We start from the raw sequence: 14,293 nt of genomic DNA, 5'->3' as shown, positions 1-14,293 counted from the left end.
AGAAAGGCATCAGCAGAGGCAGACGGTAGAAAAGCTCTCAGATATCTTATCTCAGTCCCCTGCATGCAATACCCTAATCCTTAAATTCACAAGTGTGAAGTGTGTATGTTTATGTGTGTGTGCGTCTGTGTAACTATATTAAACTAATCACAGTAGGCTTTTCTTTTATATGATATTTACTTTTTAAAATATATTGACACATATAAAAAAGTCAGGCTATAATAAGATCTATGATAACAGAAATCTATGTTTTAAGTTTTATTTGGAGATGCTTTTATGGTGTTTTGGGGCATTTGGCTACAACGCCGTTCATGATCTGATTCTAAGTTATTTTCTAGCTTCATCTCCCCCAAAATCTCTAAGAGTATTCTGGGCTGCAGTCACACTGAACTTTTACATTTTACTAAATTCAACAAGCTCTTTCACTTTGTGCTAAAACACTTTTCCCATTACATAGCCAGCCAGTCCTTGTTTGTCCTCCACTATCTTCTTTTCCTAGAAACCTTCTCAGATATAGATATTCTCTACCCACATCTCCTCTGCCACCATATTAATCCATAAATACTTCAATAAAAACATGACCACACTGTTTTAAAGTGGATTTTTTTTCTTATCTTAGCTGTTCCCCACTACACTGTGAACAACATGGGGGCAGCAACTGGGTTATACTTAAGTATTTCAGCTCCCAACACTGTGACAGACAGAGTATGTACTTAGCAAATCTGGTTGAAAAGAACAAACAACGCATGCCTTCTAGTAGCTCAGACGGCAGTAAAGAAGAAAAACACGTTCAGATTTTTATAATCTAGCATGCAAAGTCATAAAAACATGTGGTGGAGCACAGGTACAAGAAGGACTGACTCTACTTGGAGTAGCCTAGAAAAACATCAGGGAAGATGAAATGGAGCTTGGCTTTGAATAAATGAAAGCTCTCCAGTTGGCCAAGGAGGAGGGTAGGCATAACAAGAACAGGGAAAAACATCTGCAAGGCCAGAGAGTTGTTAAAGATAATGGCAGGTTCCCAGAACAGTGAGAAGTTCAACGCAATCTTTAAAAATAAAAGCCTGTCTGATAGTTATAATGCCTTGCAGCTACTGCCCCCCGCCTTGCCTTCTCTCCCCGACCACGCTGCTTAAAAATGTTGCCTCCACTCTTTCTCCATTTCCTCACCTCCCACATGCCTCAGCCCACTGCAATCTGGTTGCTTTTACCACAATCAACAAATATCTCCTTGTTCTAATCTAATGACACATTTAAATCCTTTTCTTGGCTTTACCATAATATATGACACCGTTGTTTTCTCCCTACTTTTGTAATGCTCTCCTGCGTTGGCACTAAGACCACAGTCTCCTGGTGTTGTAGTTAACTCTCGGGAAAATGCTCATCATGGGACCTGAGACCTCCTGTGTCTGACAATAATCTACACGTAATGGTATCTCCTGGAGAATGTATGGGAGTAACACCAGTGGTTGGTTTCTATTATTCCTCCTCAAGACATACAAGTTCTGCATAGTTTTCCCCAAAAGACGGTCCCACCCTTGTAACCTGGGGAAAGAACTTGCAACTTCTGCAATTTTTATTTTAAAAATCACTTCATATTCAGAAATCCTAGCTGTTTTTTATTTAGTTTTTACAAAAGAATGGAGGAGTGGTAAGGAATGCCCTCCCCTGAGGCAGCCAAGTGAGCTATGACTAGATATATGTAATTCCTACAAGCCTCCCTCCTGCAGAAAGGTAATGGATCGAGTCAAACTAGTTCAACTACCTTTATCTGCACTCTTTTATGGAACTATTAACCCACTCCCTGGGTGAGATTTCACTGTGGGCAAAACCTATGGGTTCATCCCATTACTAAATGAATCATACTTCCTTCAGGATACAGAATCCTACCTGGACAGAGGGCCATAAATTATACAGACACCTGACTACTGAACATTGTTGCATCTGATAAGGAGGGAAAGGCAGTGGTCTCTGGTGTTTGTTCTTAAGGACAGAGCACAGTCTAGTCAGAGAAGGGAATGCACCTCCATTTGGACAGACATCCATGGTTGCTCCTTCTCAGATTCCTCTGCAATCTTTTTTATCCTCTTCTAGTCTAGAGATTCTGTCAGGGTACGATTACCATCTCATCCTAATCTCTTTCCTTGCACAAGTTCACGTATGCCTTCAACTACCATCAGATGGCTCCCAAGCCATCTGCACTCTTGAGCTCCAGGTCTATTCCTGCTACCTAGACATCTCCAATTAAATCTCTCACAAAGACCCCAACTCAATACATCCAAAATGTAAATACTCATCCCCTAGACACCAAAACAAAAGCAAACAAAACTTTTCTTCCTGTGTTCCATATCCCAGTGAATGGTACCACCATCCACCCAGTGCCCCCAAGCCTTCATCCTATACATCTCCTTCAACCTCTACTTCCAACAGATCACAAAGGCTTATCATTTCTGTCACATCTCTTAAATCTTTTCAGTTCTTTCTTTCAGGGTAGTAGTCCCTCTACCCTGACCCAGTCTACAATCATTTCTTGGCTGGCATATATCAGCTTTCAAACAATTTTTTCCTTTCCTTGTCCTCTAATATAAATTATTGGATTGCAGAAAATCTGACTCTTCACATTCCTTCTGTATTACCCCAGTCGTCCACCAATCCTATGACGGTTTTTGGCTGCCCTCAGCATAAAGTCAAATACCTCAACCCTGTTAAAAGGCAGACTGTCATGCCCCACAACAAGCAATTATGATTCCACAGATCGTAGAAGGAACCTAGAAAACCACTTTTTAAATAAATACTCCAACTGATCCCAACACAAGTGTCTATGATTCTCATTTTGAGGAACATTATTAAAAATTCTAGGAGGGTGCTGAAAAATATTGGCTGAATATTAGCTAAGTCTAATTCCTATCCTTCCAAAATATCAATAACTGTCCAGTAATCAACTTCTACATTCTGACTTGAAAGTGAGGAAACATTAACAGACGGCAACTTCTGATAAGTGCTGACAGCTTAAACTCAGTGTCAATTTTCGGCCAAATATCAAGATCTAATAATTCTCTAAAGCTCCCTATGATGTTAACTACTGAACTACATAATATCCCAATAGCTTCTGGGGTTTCTAAGAGTTAATGCACTCTGTGTTTTCATAAGATAGACAAGTACTAACTAAGGGGATTGATATGATCAATAAACCAAGGTCACCACTTACCTGGCTGCCTGTTTCTTAATAGCCTAATGGTAAACTCTAGATCAGAAATCTTGAGATGACTTCAAAGTGTTCATCATTCAAGATCTAACCCTAACACTTAGCAGTGCAAGAGGTAACCATTTGGGCTGAGTTCTTAGTCTAGGTTTCAGTGCAATAGTTGGTGGCTATACCACTTATATCTGAAGAATATGCTCACACAGTGAAAATGCTTACTAGAATGGGAAAAGACCCCCTATATGGACCAAATAAAAAAGTAAAAAATACACACAGAAGAGCTATAAATTGCTTAAATGTGCAGTCAGCTACTACCAACTTTGTCAATTAGCTGCTAGTACATCCCCAAGTTTACCTTCTTACTCATGAATTTTTTAAATCTTGAAATTAAAAAAAAAAGCTGTACTTAATTGCAAGCACTGTAATTACAATCTTTAATTATAATTTAGATCTGCAACTTTCTTTGGACAATTACACTAGTTAATGATTCTGAGACAGCAGTGTGTGTGTGTGTGTGTGTGTGTTTGCTCTTTTGCTTCTTAATTCTTTTTGCTAGGCTGCTTTTTCCTCTCAGGCTAATGTCATAACAAATCTACATCACTGACCTGCACAGGAGGACTTAGGAGTTTAAGTCTTGCTACTGAGTATGCACACTGCATAGAAATAAGGGTATTAGCTAAGCTACCAAAAGTGAAATTAAATTTATTCTTTACTGTTTTCCCATTAACAAATTGCTTCTGTAAGACATGAATTAGATATCTTCATATCCACTTTTATGTATAGGTAATAATAACGTGGGTATCTTGTACCTCTGCGTCATACTAAATTTCTTTCTCTTTCGAGTCGCACATATAAGTTTCATTTCTTGACCTGGCCATCCATACCAACATATATTCAAACTTGTCCTCATTATTTGTTTTGCTTTCCAACAAAAGTAATATCAAGATTGGAAATCACTCCATGTGAGCACCGTGAGGTCCAAGTCATTTCTCTTCACAAAATGTATACATGTTTTTAAATTGAGCTCTGTCTTCCCTGATATATTTATAATATGAGGAAGTGTGTGTGTTTGTGTGTGTCTGTGTTACATGTGTATATGAATTACTCAGCTTTCATTTTCTCCTCTAGATTTGGACACATATCAAACAGCAGCTGTTGCATGGTCAAACTACCTCTTGACTCTCCCTCAAAATCCTCCTCATATCACACATTATTATGTACACCTATTATTAGTGAATTGCCTCTCAGCTCCAAGTCCACCCTCCTTTCCCCTTCTTTGTGACACAGGAGAAGGGCTCTGTAAACAGTGCTCCTTCACCAGTTCACACAATATTAGGCTTTGCCATTAGAAGGTGCTGGAGGGATACTGCCATGTCATAGCAAGGGAAGAGGGCTTTTCTTTCTGGTTCTCTTCCTGGTTCAGGCGCACCGTCATTCTCTGACACAGCTTCAAAGGACTGCCGAGCTATGAGTTGTCAGCCAGCAGTCAGGCTATTCCTCTGACCAGCTTCAGCATGTACCCTCATATGTTTCTTCACCAGCAGGAGGTGCATACTCCTCTAACCATAAAGTCCTCTCCAGTGAGCTCTAAGTCTTGGCCTTAGGGGAAGGACTCCTTTACAATTCCTGAGTTCCTTCCTTGTTCATGATGCTTCACCCCAGAGGCAGATGCAGCCCTCTGCATCTGCTAAATCTATATTGCTTAGAGTCTTCTTTTACATTTTTATTTAACCATCTTGTACTAATCTATAATTCATTCTGGGAGATTTTCCCTGTTCTGATTACCGTTATGGATCCTTTCCTCTAACTGGACTCTGATGATAGAGTAAGTAACCCAGTTAGTGGTTTTGCAACTAATTAGACTCCCCCCAACCCAACTATTGGTAAGACTGAGTAAACAAGGTGCATAAAGATGGAAACAAAGTAGAAAATCTGACATGACCAAAGAGAATTCTATAGGACTATGTTAGGCTAGGTGATTCAAAGAAAATGTGTATTAGGAAAAAACGTCTAGGGCCTTCAAGCATCTCAAGAGCCTAAGAGATGTTAAATATGTATTTCATTTTAGGGAATTTCTCAATATACAAGTGCATGTGCTCACAAACATACACACACATAATCCAAAATACATAAAGAAAACTAAAAAAATAAAAATAAGTGATTTTTTAATATTTAAATGTTGCCAAACACAATTCTACTCAAGTTAATTCAACCTATATGGTTTGGAATATGAGTGCATTTTCATATTTAATATAATGTGTGGTAGTGTCCCCCAAAATAAGAAAGCCTAACTTGAGCCTGTTAAAATTTCTTTAAATTCTTGGGATAAAGTCACTGAAGACACCAACATTCTGAATTCAGTTCACAGATGAGTTTAAATTTGCTCTATTTCCAACGACTATACGCCTAACATGAGCTCCCACCTTTTTATTTTTATATATTTATTTTTGCATAGAGCTTATTAATATTTATTTCAAATTTATTTCAAAATGACAGCAGCAGACAGGACACACAACTGCTAGACACGTTATTGCCTGATCGTGACTGCTTCACTCAGACACGGTCCTGTCCCAGTTCTGGGACTTGTTGTCCTTAACCTTGAGTGTTCAGCTTCACACATCAGCATTCCCTGCTCTGGGCTGCAACTTGACATCCGTGGATTCCTTATGCTAAGCTTTAATTCTTGCAGGAGAATTATAATGCTTTTTCCCATTTTCTTATTTGATTTTTCCCAGAATTTAGGATTTGTAAAAATATATAAATTTCCCATCAAATGCCTGGAAGAAATTCCTACATGGAAACACTAACTAAACGATCACAGTTTCTTTTTATTTTCCTTTTTCTTAAAAAAAAAATTCAGCCTTATTGAAGTATAATTGACGAAAAAAATTTAAGGTATTTGAAGCAATCATAGTGGTGATTTGACATACATAGTGAAAGGATTCCCTCTGTCTAGTTAATTAACATATCCATCGCCTCATATCTATTTATTTATTATTTGTTTGTTTTTGGCAAGAACATTTAAGTTCTACTCTCTTAGTGAATTTCAATTATACAATACAGGGTTATCAACTATAGTCACCATGCCTTACATTAGATCCGTAGACCTTATTCATCTTGTAGCTGAAAGTTTATACCCTTTCACCGACCTTTCCCTATTTTCCCCACCCTTCAGCAGCTGGCAACCACTTATCTAACATCTCTCTTTATGACTTTTTTATTCCACATGTCAGTGATACAATGCAATATTTGTCTGGTTTATTCACTTAACATAATACCCTTGAGGTCCATCCATGTTGTCAAAAATGCCGGGATTTCACTCTTTCTCATGTGATACGTATATCACATCATATTTCCATATCTTGGCATTGTGGAAAATGATGAATAAAAAAAGGAGTGCAGGGAATTCCCTGGCGGTCCAGTGGTTAGGACTCGGTGCTTTCACTTCGGGGGTCCAGGTTCAATCTCTTGTGTGGGGGAACTAAAGATCCCACAAGTTATGCAGCACAGCCAAAAAAAAAAAAAAAAACCAGTCGTGCAGATTTCTCTTGGGGATCCTATTTTCACTTTGAATATACATACCAGAAGTGGATTACTGAATAATATGAATGATAGTTCTATTCTTAATTTTTTGAGAAACCTCCATACTGTTTTCTATACTGATTATACCAATTTACATGGCTGCTAACTGCACAAAGGTCCCCTTTTCTCCACATCATTGACAACATTTATCTCTTGCCTTTTTTTAAAACTATTTTTATTGAGGTGTAGTTGATGTACAATATTATATGTTTCAGGTATACAACATACTGATTCACAGTTTTAAAGGTATACTCCATTTATAGTTATTATAAAATATTGGCTATAATCCCTGTGATGCGCTCTACAATATATCCTTGTAGTTTATTTATTTTACACATAGTAGTTTGTACTTCCTAATCTTGTACCCCTATCTTGCCCCTCCTCCCTTCCCTCTCCCCACCAGTAACCACTAGTTTGTTTGCTCTATCTCTGAGTCTGTTTCTTTTTTGTTATATTCACTAGTTTATTTTATTTTCTAGATTTCACATATAAGTGGATAAGTGATATCATATAGAATATCTTGTCTTTTTGTTGATAGCCATTCTAACAGGTGTGAGGAGAGATCTCATTGTGATTTTGATTTACTTTTCTGTTATGATTATTGATGTTGAGTATATTTTCATGTACCTCTTGGTCATTTGTATGTTTTCTTTCAAGAAATGTCTATTCAGTTTTTATTCCTTATTTAAATTGGATTGTGGTTTTTGTTTTTAATATTGAGTTGTACCAGTTCTTTATATATTTTGGTTGCTATCCCCTTATCAGATACATAATTTGCAAATATTTTTTTCCCATTCTGTAGATTGCCTTTTCATTTTATTGATGGTTTTTTGCTGTGCAGAAGCTTTCAGTTTGATATAGTCAGTCCTACTGGTTTATTTTTGCTTTTGGTGTCAAATTTTAAAAAATCATCGCCAAGACCAATGTCAAAGAGCTTACTCCCTATATTTTCTTCTATGAGTTTTATGGTTTCAAGTGTTACATTCAAGTCTTTAATCCATTTTGAGTTGAAGCTACCAGCTTTCTAAATTTTTCAGTGATCCCAAAGAATGGTCAGAACAAAGAAGAGGAGGATTAGTTTAATCCATTATCACCAGTGGAAAAAAATCTCTTCATATATTTTGCCAAAAATATAACTGTTTGTCTAAAACCCTCAAATAACAAACAATTGCATGTCTAGAAAAAGCATATATGAAGATTTGTTTACTTCTGATTTTTTCAGGTAAAAGAACTCACTCTGCAAAATGAACAAACAAAAAAACTTTAGCATAGCAACTCTTAGTATTAATATTCACTACACAAAATCTAAAACATTGAAAACTTTGATATTTTGGTGTCCTATATCATTTGCCTTTCTGTTTTGGCTGGTGATAAAACACCATAGCTAACCATATAAGAACCATAATTTATATAATATTCTGCTAATTTTTCAATGTAGTGCTTGACAAAATTCTGACTCTCTGCACTTGACTCCACATAGAGGTTAGGTGCTCATTCTCACGGTCTCTAAGATAGAGAGCATTTATTAAGACAAGCTTCACAGAAATATTATCTTTACTGCCAACCAATAATGTTTGGGATACACACTCTTACTAAAAATATGTATCTGTGATCTTTTCAAGTTTGTGTACACTGAAATTAACCTATGGAAAGAGGAGGATTAATATTTCACGTCATGATATAGGATGCTGCAAGGGAGGAGGAGAGTTATGTTGAAAAGTGGGATTTTTCCTGTTGTTGCAGAATTGTAGCTAATGCCTGAAGTTGGGGAACAAAAGCACTTAAATCGTCACATTCTAATTTGAAAGAACTTCAAAGATCAGCAGTGTTTGGTATCAACCACCTCCCCAAAATTGGGGGTCATCACCCCTCTTCCACTTTACATCTTCAGCCATCCAAGTTAATGTAAAAAAGAACTATGAGGTCAGAGAAATGGCTCTGGGTGGAAGAAAAACTGATTTTTTAGTGATAAAACCAGCATATCTGCTCCCTAAAGGAAAGGTAAGGAGGTCCCAATAAAATGGATAATTATGGGAATGTAAATTGGTACAGCCACTAATGAAAACAGCGTGGAGGTTCTTCAAAAAACTAAAAATAGAGTTGCCATATGATACAGCCATCCCATTCCTGGGTGTATAACTGGAAAAAAACAAAAACTCTAATTTTAAAAGACACATGCACACCAGTGCATGTTTAGAATAGCCAAGACATGGAAACAACTCAAGTGCCTGTCAATAGAAAATTGGCTTAAGAAGATGTGGTATATAAGTATACAATGGAATATTACTCAGCTGTGAAAAAGAATGAAATATTGCCATTTACAGCAACATGGATGGACCTAGAGAATTTTATACTTAGTGAAGTAACTGAGACAGAGAAAAACAAATAATGTATGATATTACTTACATATGGAATCTAAAAAATAATACAAATGAATCTATATACAAAACAGATATAGGCTCACAGACATAGAAAACAAACTTAAGGTCACCAAAGGTGGCTGGGGGAGGGCAGGGGAGGAGAGGTAAATTAGGAATATGGGATCAACAGATACAAACTACTATACATAAAATAGATAAGCTATAAAGATTTACTGTATAGTACAGGGAACAGTATTCAATATCTTGTAATAACCTATAATGGGAAATAATCTGAAAACAAAATAACTGAATCACTATGCTGTACACTTGAAACTAATACAATATTATAAATCAACTATACTTCAATAAAAAATAATTGGCTAATATTGTTAATGAGCATCTGCAAAAAAGGAAAACCTTTAGTTTTGTGTGTTTATCCAGGTGGAAAACCTGCACACTTATCCTTCCCCTTGGGGTATCAGATAAAGGGAAGAAATTGGGAAGAGATGACATGATGGAGAAAGGCCAGGCAAAGCAGGGACAAGGGCATCTCCTCTAATTCTCATTCCCTGACCATAAGGAAGGTGGATGAAAAATAATTTTTACAAAAAATCTTCTATAATAGAGCACTGTAGATAGCAGTAAAAGTGGAAGATGGATTACTAAAATTCTTATGCTTAACCAAGGATTTATCGATGATGTATCTAGTCCACTGATGTCTAGTCCAACAGACTAATTTCCCTCTTCTACTGATGTCATTTTAAAGAAAAATAAAGACCAGTTCCATAGAATTCAAGAATGTTAAGATTCTAGTTTTCTTTAGATTAATTTATATGTATGAGTGTATGTAGTGTATTTATGTAGCTAGGATGACAAGAAATCCACCTTACTCAATGTTAATAGAAGGTTTCCATTTGTAACACCGACCCTAACCACAACCTGTAAGAAGCAGTTATCTATGAAACTGCCCCAGACGTATGGAAGTCAAGTAGGGGCCTTAATTGAACAGAGTGGTTTGGGTTTCCCTGGTGGCACAGTGGTTGAGAGTCTGCCTGGCAATGCAGGGGACACGGGTTCGTGCCCCGGTCCAGGAAGATCCCACATGCCGCGGAGCGGCTGGGCCCATGAGCCATGGCCACTGAACCTGCGCATCCGGAGCCTCCGCACCAGGAGAAGCCACAACGGTGAGAGGCCCGCGTACCGGGTTCTCAGTAATATCATTATTTTTATTTAAACAATTGTTTGCCACACTGCAGCTGGGTAGAAAATTTTGAAGATAATATAAAATATGAAGGGTTAATCTGAACACTCAAGTTAGAATGGTGCACGCAGATATAAGCAGATTAACAGCTTTAACTCTCCATGTATTTGGGCAGACTAAATAGGCATGAGACAGATCCAGAATCTATGACACTAAAAATACGTGTTTATTCTAAATTACCCCCCAAACTTCCCATTATATGAAGTAAAAATACTGTTTAATGAAAAACTCACCATATCTGTATCTGAGACGGGGCCAAAACTGGTCACATAGATGTTAGTGAAGACTTCAGTAATACTGTCTGGTGTAAGAAAAAGAGATTGAATATAGACATTATATAATGAGAACCACAGGAGAGAGAAGGGGTCAAGTACATGGCATGGTTAGAAAGTTCTGTGATATCTGGGAATATTTCGTTTTTGCTTTCTTTTCAATGTTCACAACCAACAAAAATAGCTGTATTACTTAATTACTTCATAGGGTCTTACAATCCTAAATGCTAAATGCTTAGAAGGATTATGACATTCTTATTTGGAAACTATACCTGACTAGAGCATTTTGTTTTCAGCACACTGCTCAGAATGAATAGTTTCTCAGAAACTATCTTAAATGTACCACCAGTATGGAAAATAAAGTACAGTTGGTATGGTTACTGTTTGATACAGTCCTGTAATTGACCATTAAACGAAATATTTCAAATGGTATTTCATGCTGGTAGAGATTTAGTTTGTAAATTAGTGTATCTTCTCAATAAAGCACAAACACATTGTTAATCATTATAAATAAACATAATTCATATTTTATAAAAAGCTTTATCATTCAGTAACATAAAAATAAAAGCAAATAACATTCATTAATCACAAGGATTACTTCCAAACAAGCTTGCCTTTACATGTATCTAAGAATGCCTAAACCGCAAAGATTAAATTGAATTAGATTGGAAATTTATGTAACTTATAAAGTGTAGCACAATTAACTGGATTGCTTTATTAACCAGATGATTTAGATCTTTGATTTTAAATAAGCCAAATGGCAATGGGGGGAAAGCTCAAAGGAAAAATTTAAAACTAAAACCCCTTCAGTATTCTTATAAGAAAAAAGTACATCATTAATTTCTACCATCATGAACTTAATGCCTTAACTGCTAAGTGTCAAGTGTGTAATTCTACACAAACAATATCATGAAATATTTTAATATTATACTGAACATTAATTCACAACCATGAAAGAGACAGTAAACTGAGTCTGGAATATTGTATCCACTAAAGCAAAAAAAAAAGTAAAAGGGTTTTGAAATAACAGAGTAGACTGAATGCTTACTCTTAAAAGGACTTGAAATGTAATAATCTACATGAGAAATCTATGAGACAGATTCTCTGTTATCATCCCAATATATGTGTACACTGATGTATGGGAAGTTAAGGAAATGTGCCCCATGACCCACACTCTGTTGGGTGGATAGAGCCAGGTTTTAGGAACCAAGCACTCTGGCTCCTGAGCCCTCAGGGTAAACAAAGCACTGTACCACAGTCAAGAATAAATTTAAAACTAAAAGTGTTTTCTTATCAACTACATATTTCTATTTACCACAATACTCTGTGCCAAAAGCACACTTATGGTGTTCCAAATAAATATATTCCTTCAACATTGTTATTTTATATACTATTTTATTCCAAAAAAAATGGTATTTGTGAAATTTTGTTGTAAAACTCATTTGAAACTCATTTCTAAAGTTAATTCTCAGCTGCCACCTGCCCCCAAACACCTGCACAGGGTCTACTTCATAGCTATACAATTTGTGCAGTCACATAGGTCCCTGTGCTCAGAAAAGTCCCATGCCTTGTCTAATGTTCTGTTTTTCCTTCCTTGAAATTCTTCATTATGTTTTGCATAAAGGGCCATGCATTTTCATCCTGGACTGGGCCTCACAAATTATGTAGCTGGTCCTGAATTATATATGTCTTTTTCCTCTTACTCATACAAAATCAATCGTGCTCTCACATTTATTCAATAAACAACTGAATAAAACGTTAGTCACTATAGATATTGGTTTAAAATGTTCCAAGAGAGAGAAATTAAAATGTTATGGTAGTCTTCACCCAAATAGAGGCAAATGGAATTTATTCTCCTTAATCTGGAGTTGTAAAGTTAGAAAAGAGAGTTGATAAAAATACATGAATATATTCATGCTAAGGACATGAAGAATATCCACTTACACACCAAATGGCAAGTAAAGCGTAAAGGAGAATATGATCATCCTAGTGGCTGCAATGAGGTGCCAACTAAGAATCTAAAGAGAGAAAAATAAAATTACCCTCAAAGCTCTAAACAGTAAGAGCAACACCTCAAGACAGAACAGAGATAGGCAAAGTTACCTTAAAGAAAATAATTTCAAAGTTTATGGACTTCATAAACACAGTTAAAGAATGTATGCATTTCAAGGAATATTCTCCTGCTATGCATGTTCAGAAAAAGTAGAGGAAAATAAAGTGTCCCTAAAGCTAGAGATTATAGTGTTACAAAGGCAGCTTACACCCCTGCGAAGAAGTGAGTTGCGTACAGTCACTGCTGCTGAGAGATCCAGTAATCTGAAGTCTGGAATACTTACTGAATTTAGAGACCTGGGAGCCATTAGTAAAGGAATGTGTGCAGAGGCCAGCTTGAAGTGAGGGAGGTGAGAGAAGAGGAAGAGCCTAGAGTGATTTTAAACAACCTTTGAGAAGTTCGACTGTGAAGGGAAACAGGACTCCAGCAACAAGGGAAGGTGGGGGAAAAGAGACAGTTTTTGTTTGCTTGTTTAGGGTGGAAGATAATTAAGGATATGGCAATGAAGATGGAATGGACTAAGGGAGCCGCTGAATATTCAGGAGACAAGATCAGTGAAAGAGGAATATTCCTGAGTAAGCAGGTAGTGCATTCATTAAAAGAGATTGACATTATATACATGGAGGGAATAAGGAGGAGGGAATATCCTTAATTATATCAGGGCGAGAAGACAGAATGTTGAAATAAATGGAAGTAGGTTTTTAGGTCTAGTGGCAGGAAAGTTCCTGGAGAGGAGAGAACTTCTGAGTTACGTGCAAAACATATGTGCATTATTTTTATTATAATAGATGATGATTCCAAGTAAAAAATTTGATAGTATAATTATATTAATAACATTTACAGTAGTATACATCCATAGAAGACCAATGTAGCATCTGCTGCCAGTTCTTTGTCCATAGCCCCTTGACAATCATGATTCCTCTACATCAGGGGTCCCCAACCCCCGGGCCGTGGACCGGTGCCGGTCTGCAGCCTGTTAGGAACCGGGCCTCACAGCAGGAGTTGAACGGCGGGTGAGCGAGTGAAACTTCATCTGCCGCTCCCCCATTGCTCCCCATTGCTCGCATTACCTCCTGAACCAACCCCTCACCAGTCCACGGAAAAACTGTCTTCCATGAAACCGGTCCCTGGTGCCAATAAGGTTGGGGACAGCTGCTCTACATGCTGGGATGTTCTGCTGCAAGCTCCTGTGATTCTCTGCCTGAGGGCTTTTCCTGGCTGAGCAGGACAGAGTGTAACTGCAGAAAAGTTTGTGTTCCTGGGAACAGCCATCAACCAACGATGGATGAGAGTTGGAGGAACTCAGCTTTCTCTCCCTCTCAGTGGAGACAACTCTAAGGCATGCTCTACACCATTTCCCAGATGACTTCAGGGAGGAAGCTATAACTGCCCTCAGCAGTAACCTGCTCACCATGGTACCCTGCTTTGGCTGTCCTCCCTTCCCTGTATCACTTTGACCTCCCTCAGCTAGTGCAGGCCTGATATCCCTTCCCAGATGATTGTGTGTCTTAGAGTCTGCTTCTGTGAGAAGCCAAAGCCAACTACAAACATCATTCACATACT

General features: G+C 37.4%; 1 protein-coding gene across 2 annotated transcripts in view; it reads right to left on the bottom strand.

Annotated features, from left to right (window-relative positions):
- GABRA2 (gamma-aminobutyric acid type A receptor alpha2 subunit) overlaps window positions 1–14,293 on the bottom strand; it is a 119,356-nt gene that overhangs the window by 59,626 nt on the left and 45,437 nt on the right. For both annotated transcript variants that reach the window (XM_029235414.1, XM_029235415.1), the window contains exon 3: window positions 10,639–10,706. In XM_029235414.1, the coding sequence (XP_029091247.1) occupies window positions 10,639–10,706 (68 nt within the window). The remainder of the gene's footprint in view (window positions 1–10,638; window positions 10,707–14,293) is intronic.

Source organism: Monodon monoceros, unplaced genomic scaffold (genome assembly GCF_005190385.1).
Source record: "Monodon monoceros isolate NGI ecotype Baffin Bay Population unplaced genomic scaffold, NGI_Narwhal_1 Super_Scaffold_20, whole genome shotgun sequence".
In the NCBI taxonomy this organism is placed as follows: domain Eukaryota; kingdom Metazoa; phylum Chordata; class Mammalia; order Artiodactyla; family Monodontidae; genus Monodon; species Monodon monoceros.
The sequence above is the reverse complement of the archived record's forward strand: the minus strand, read 5'-3'. Positions and strand labels throughout refer to the sequence as shown.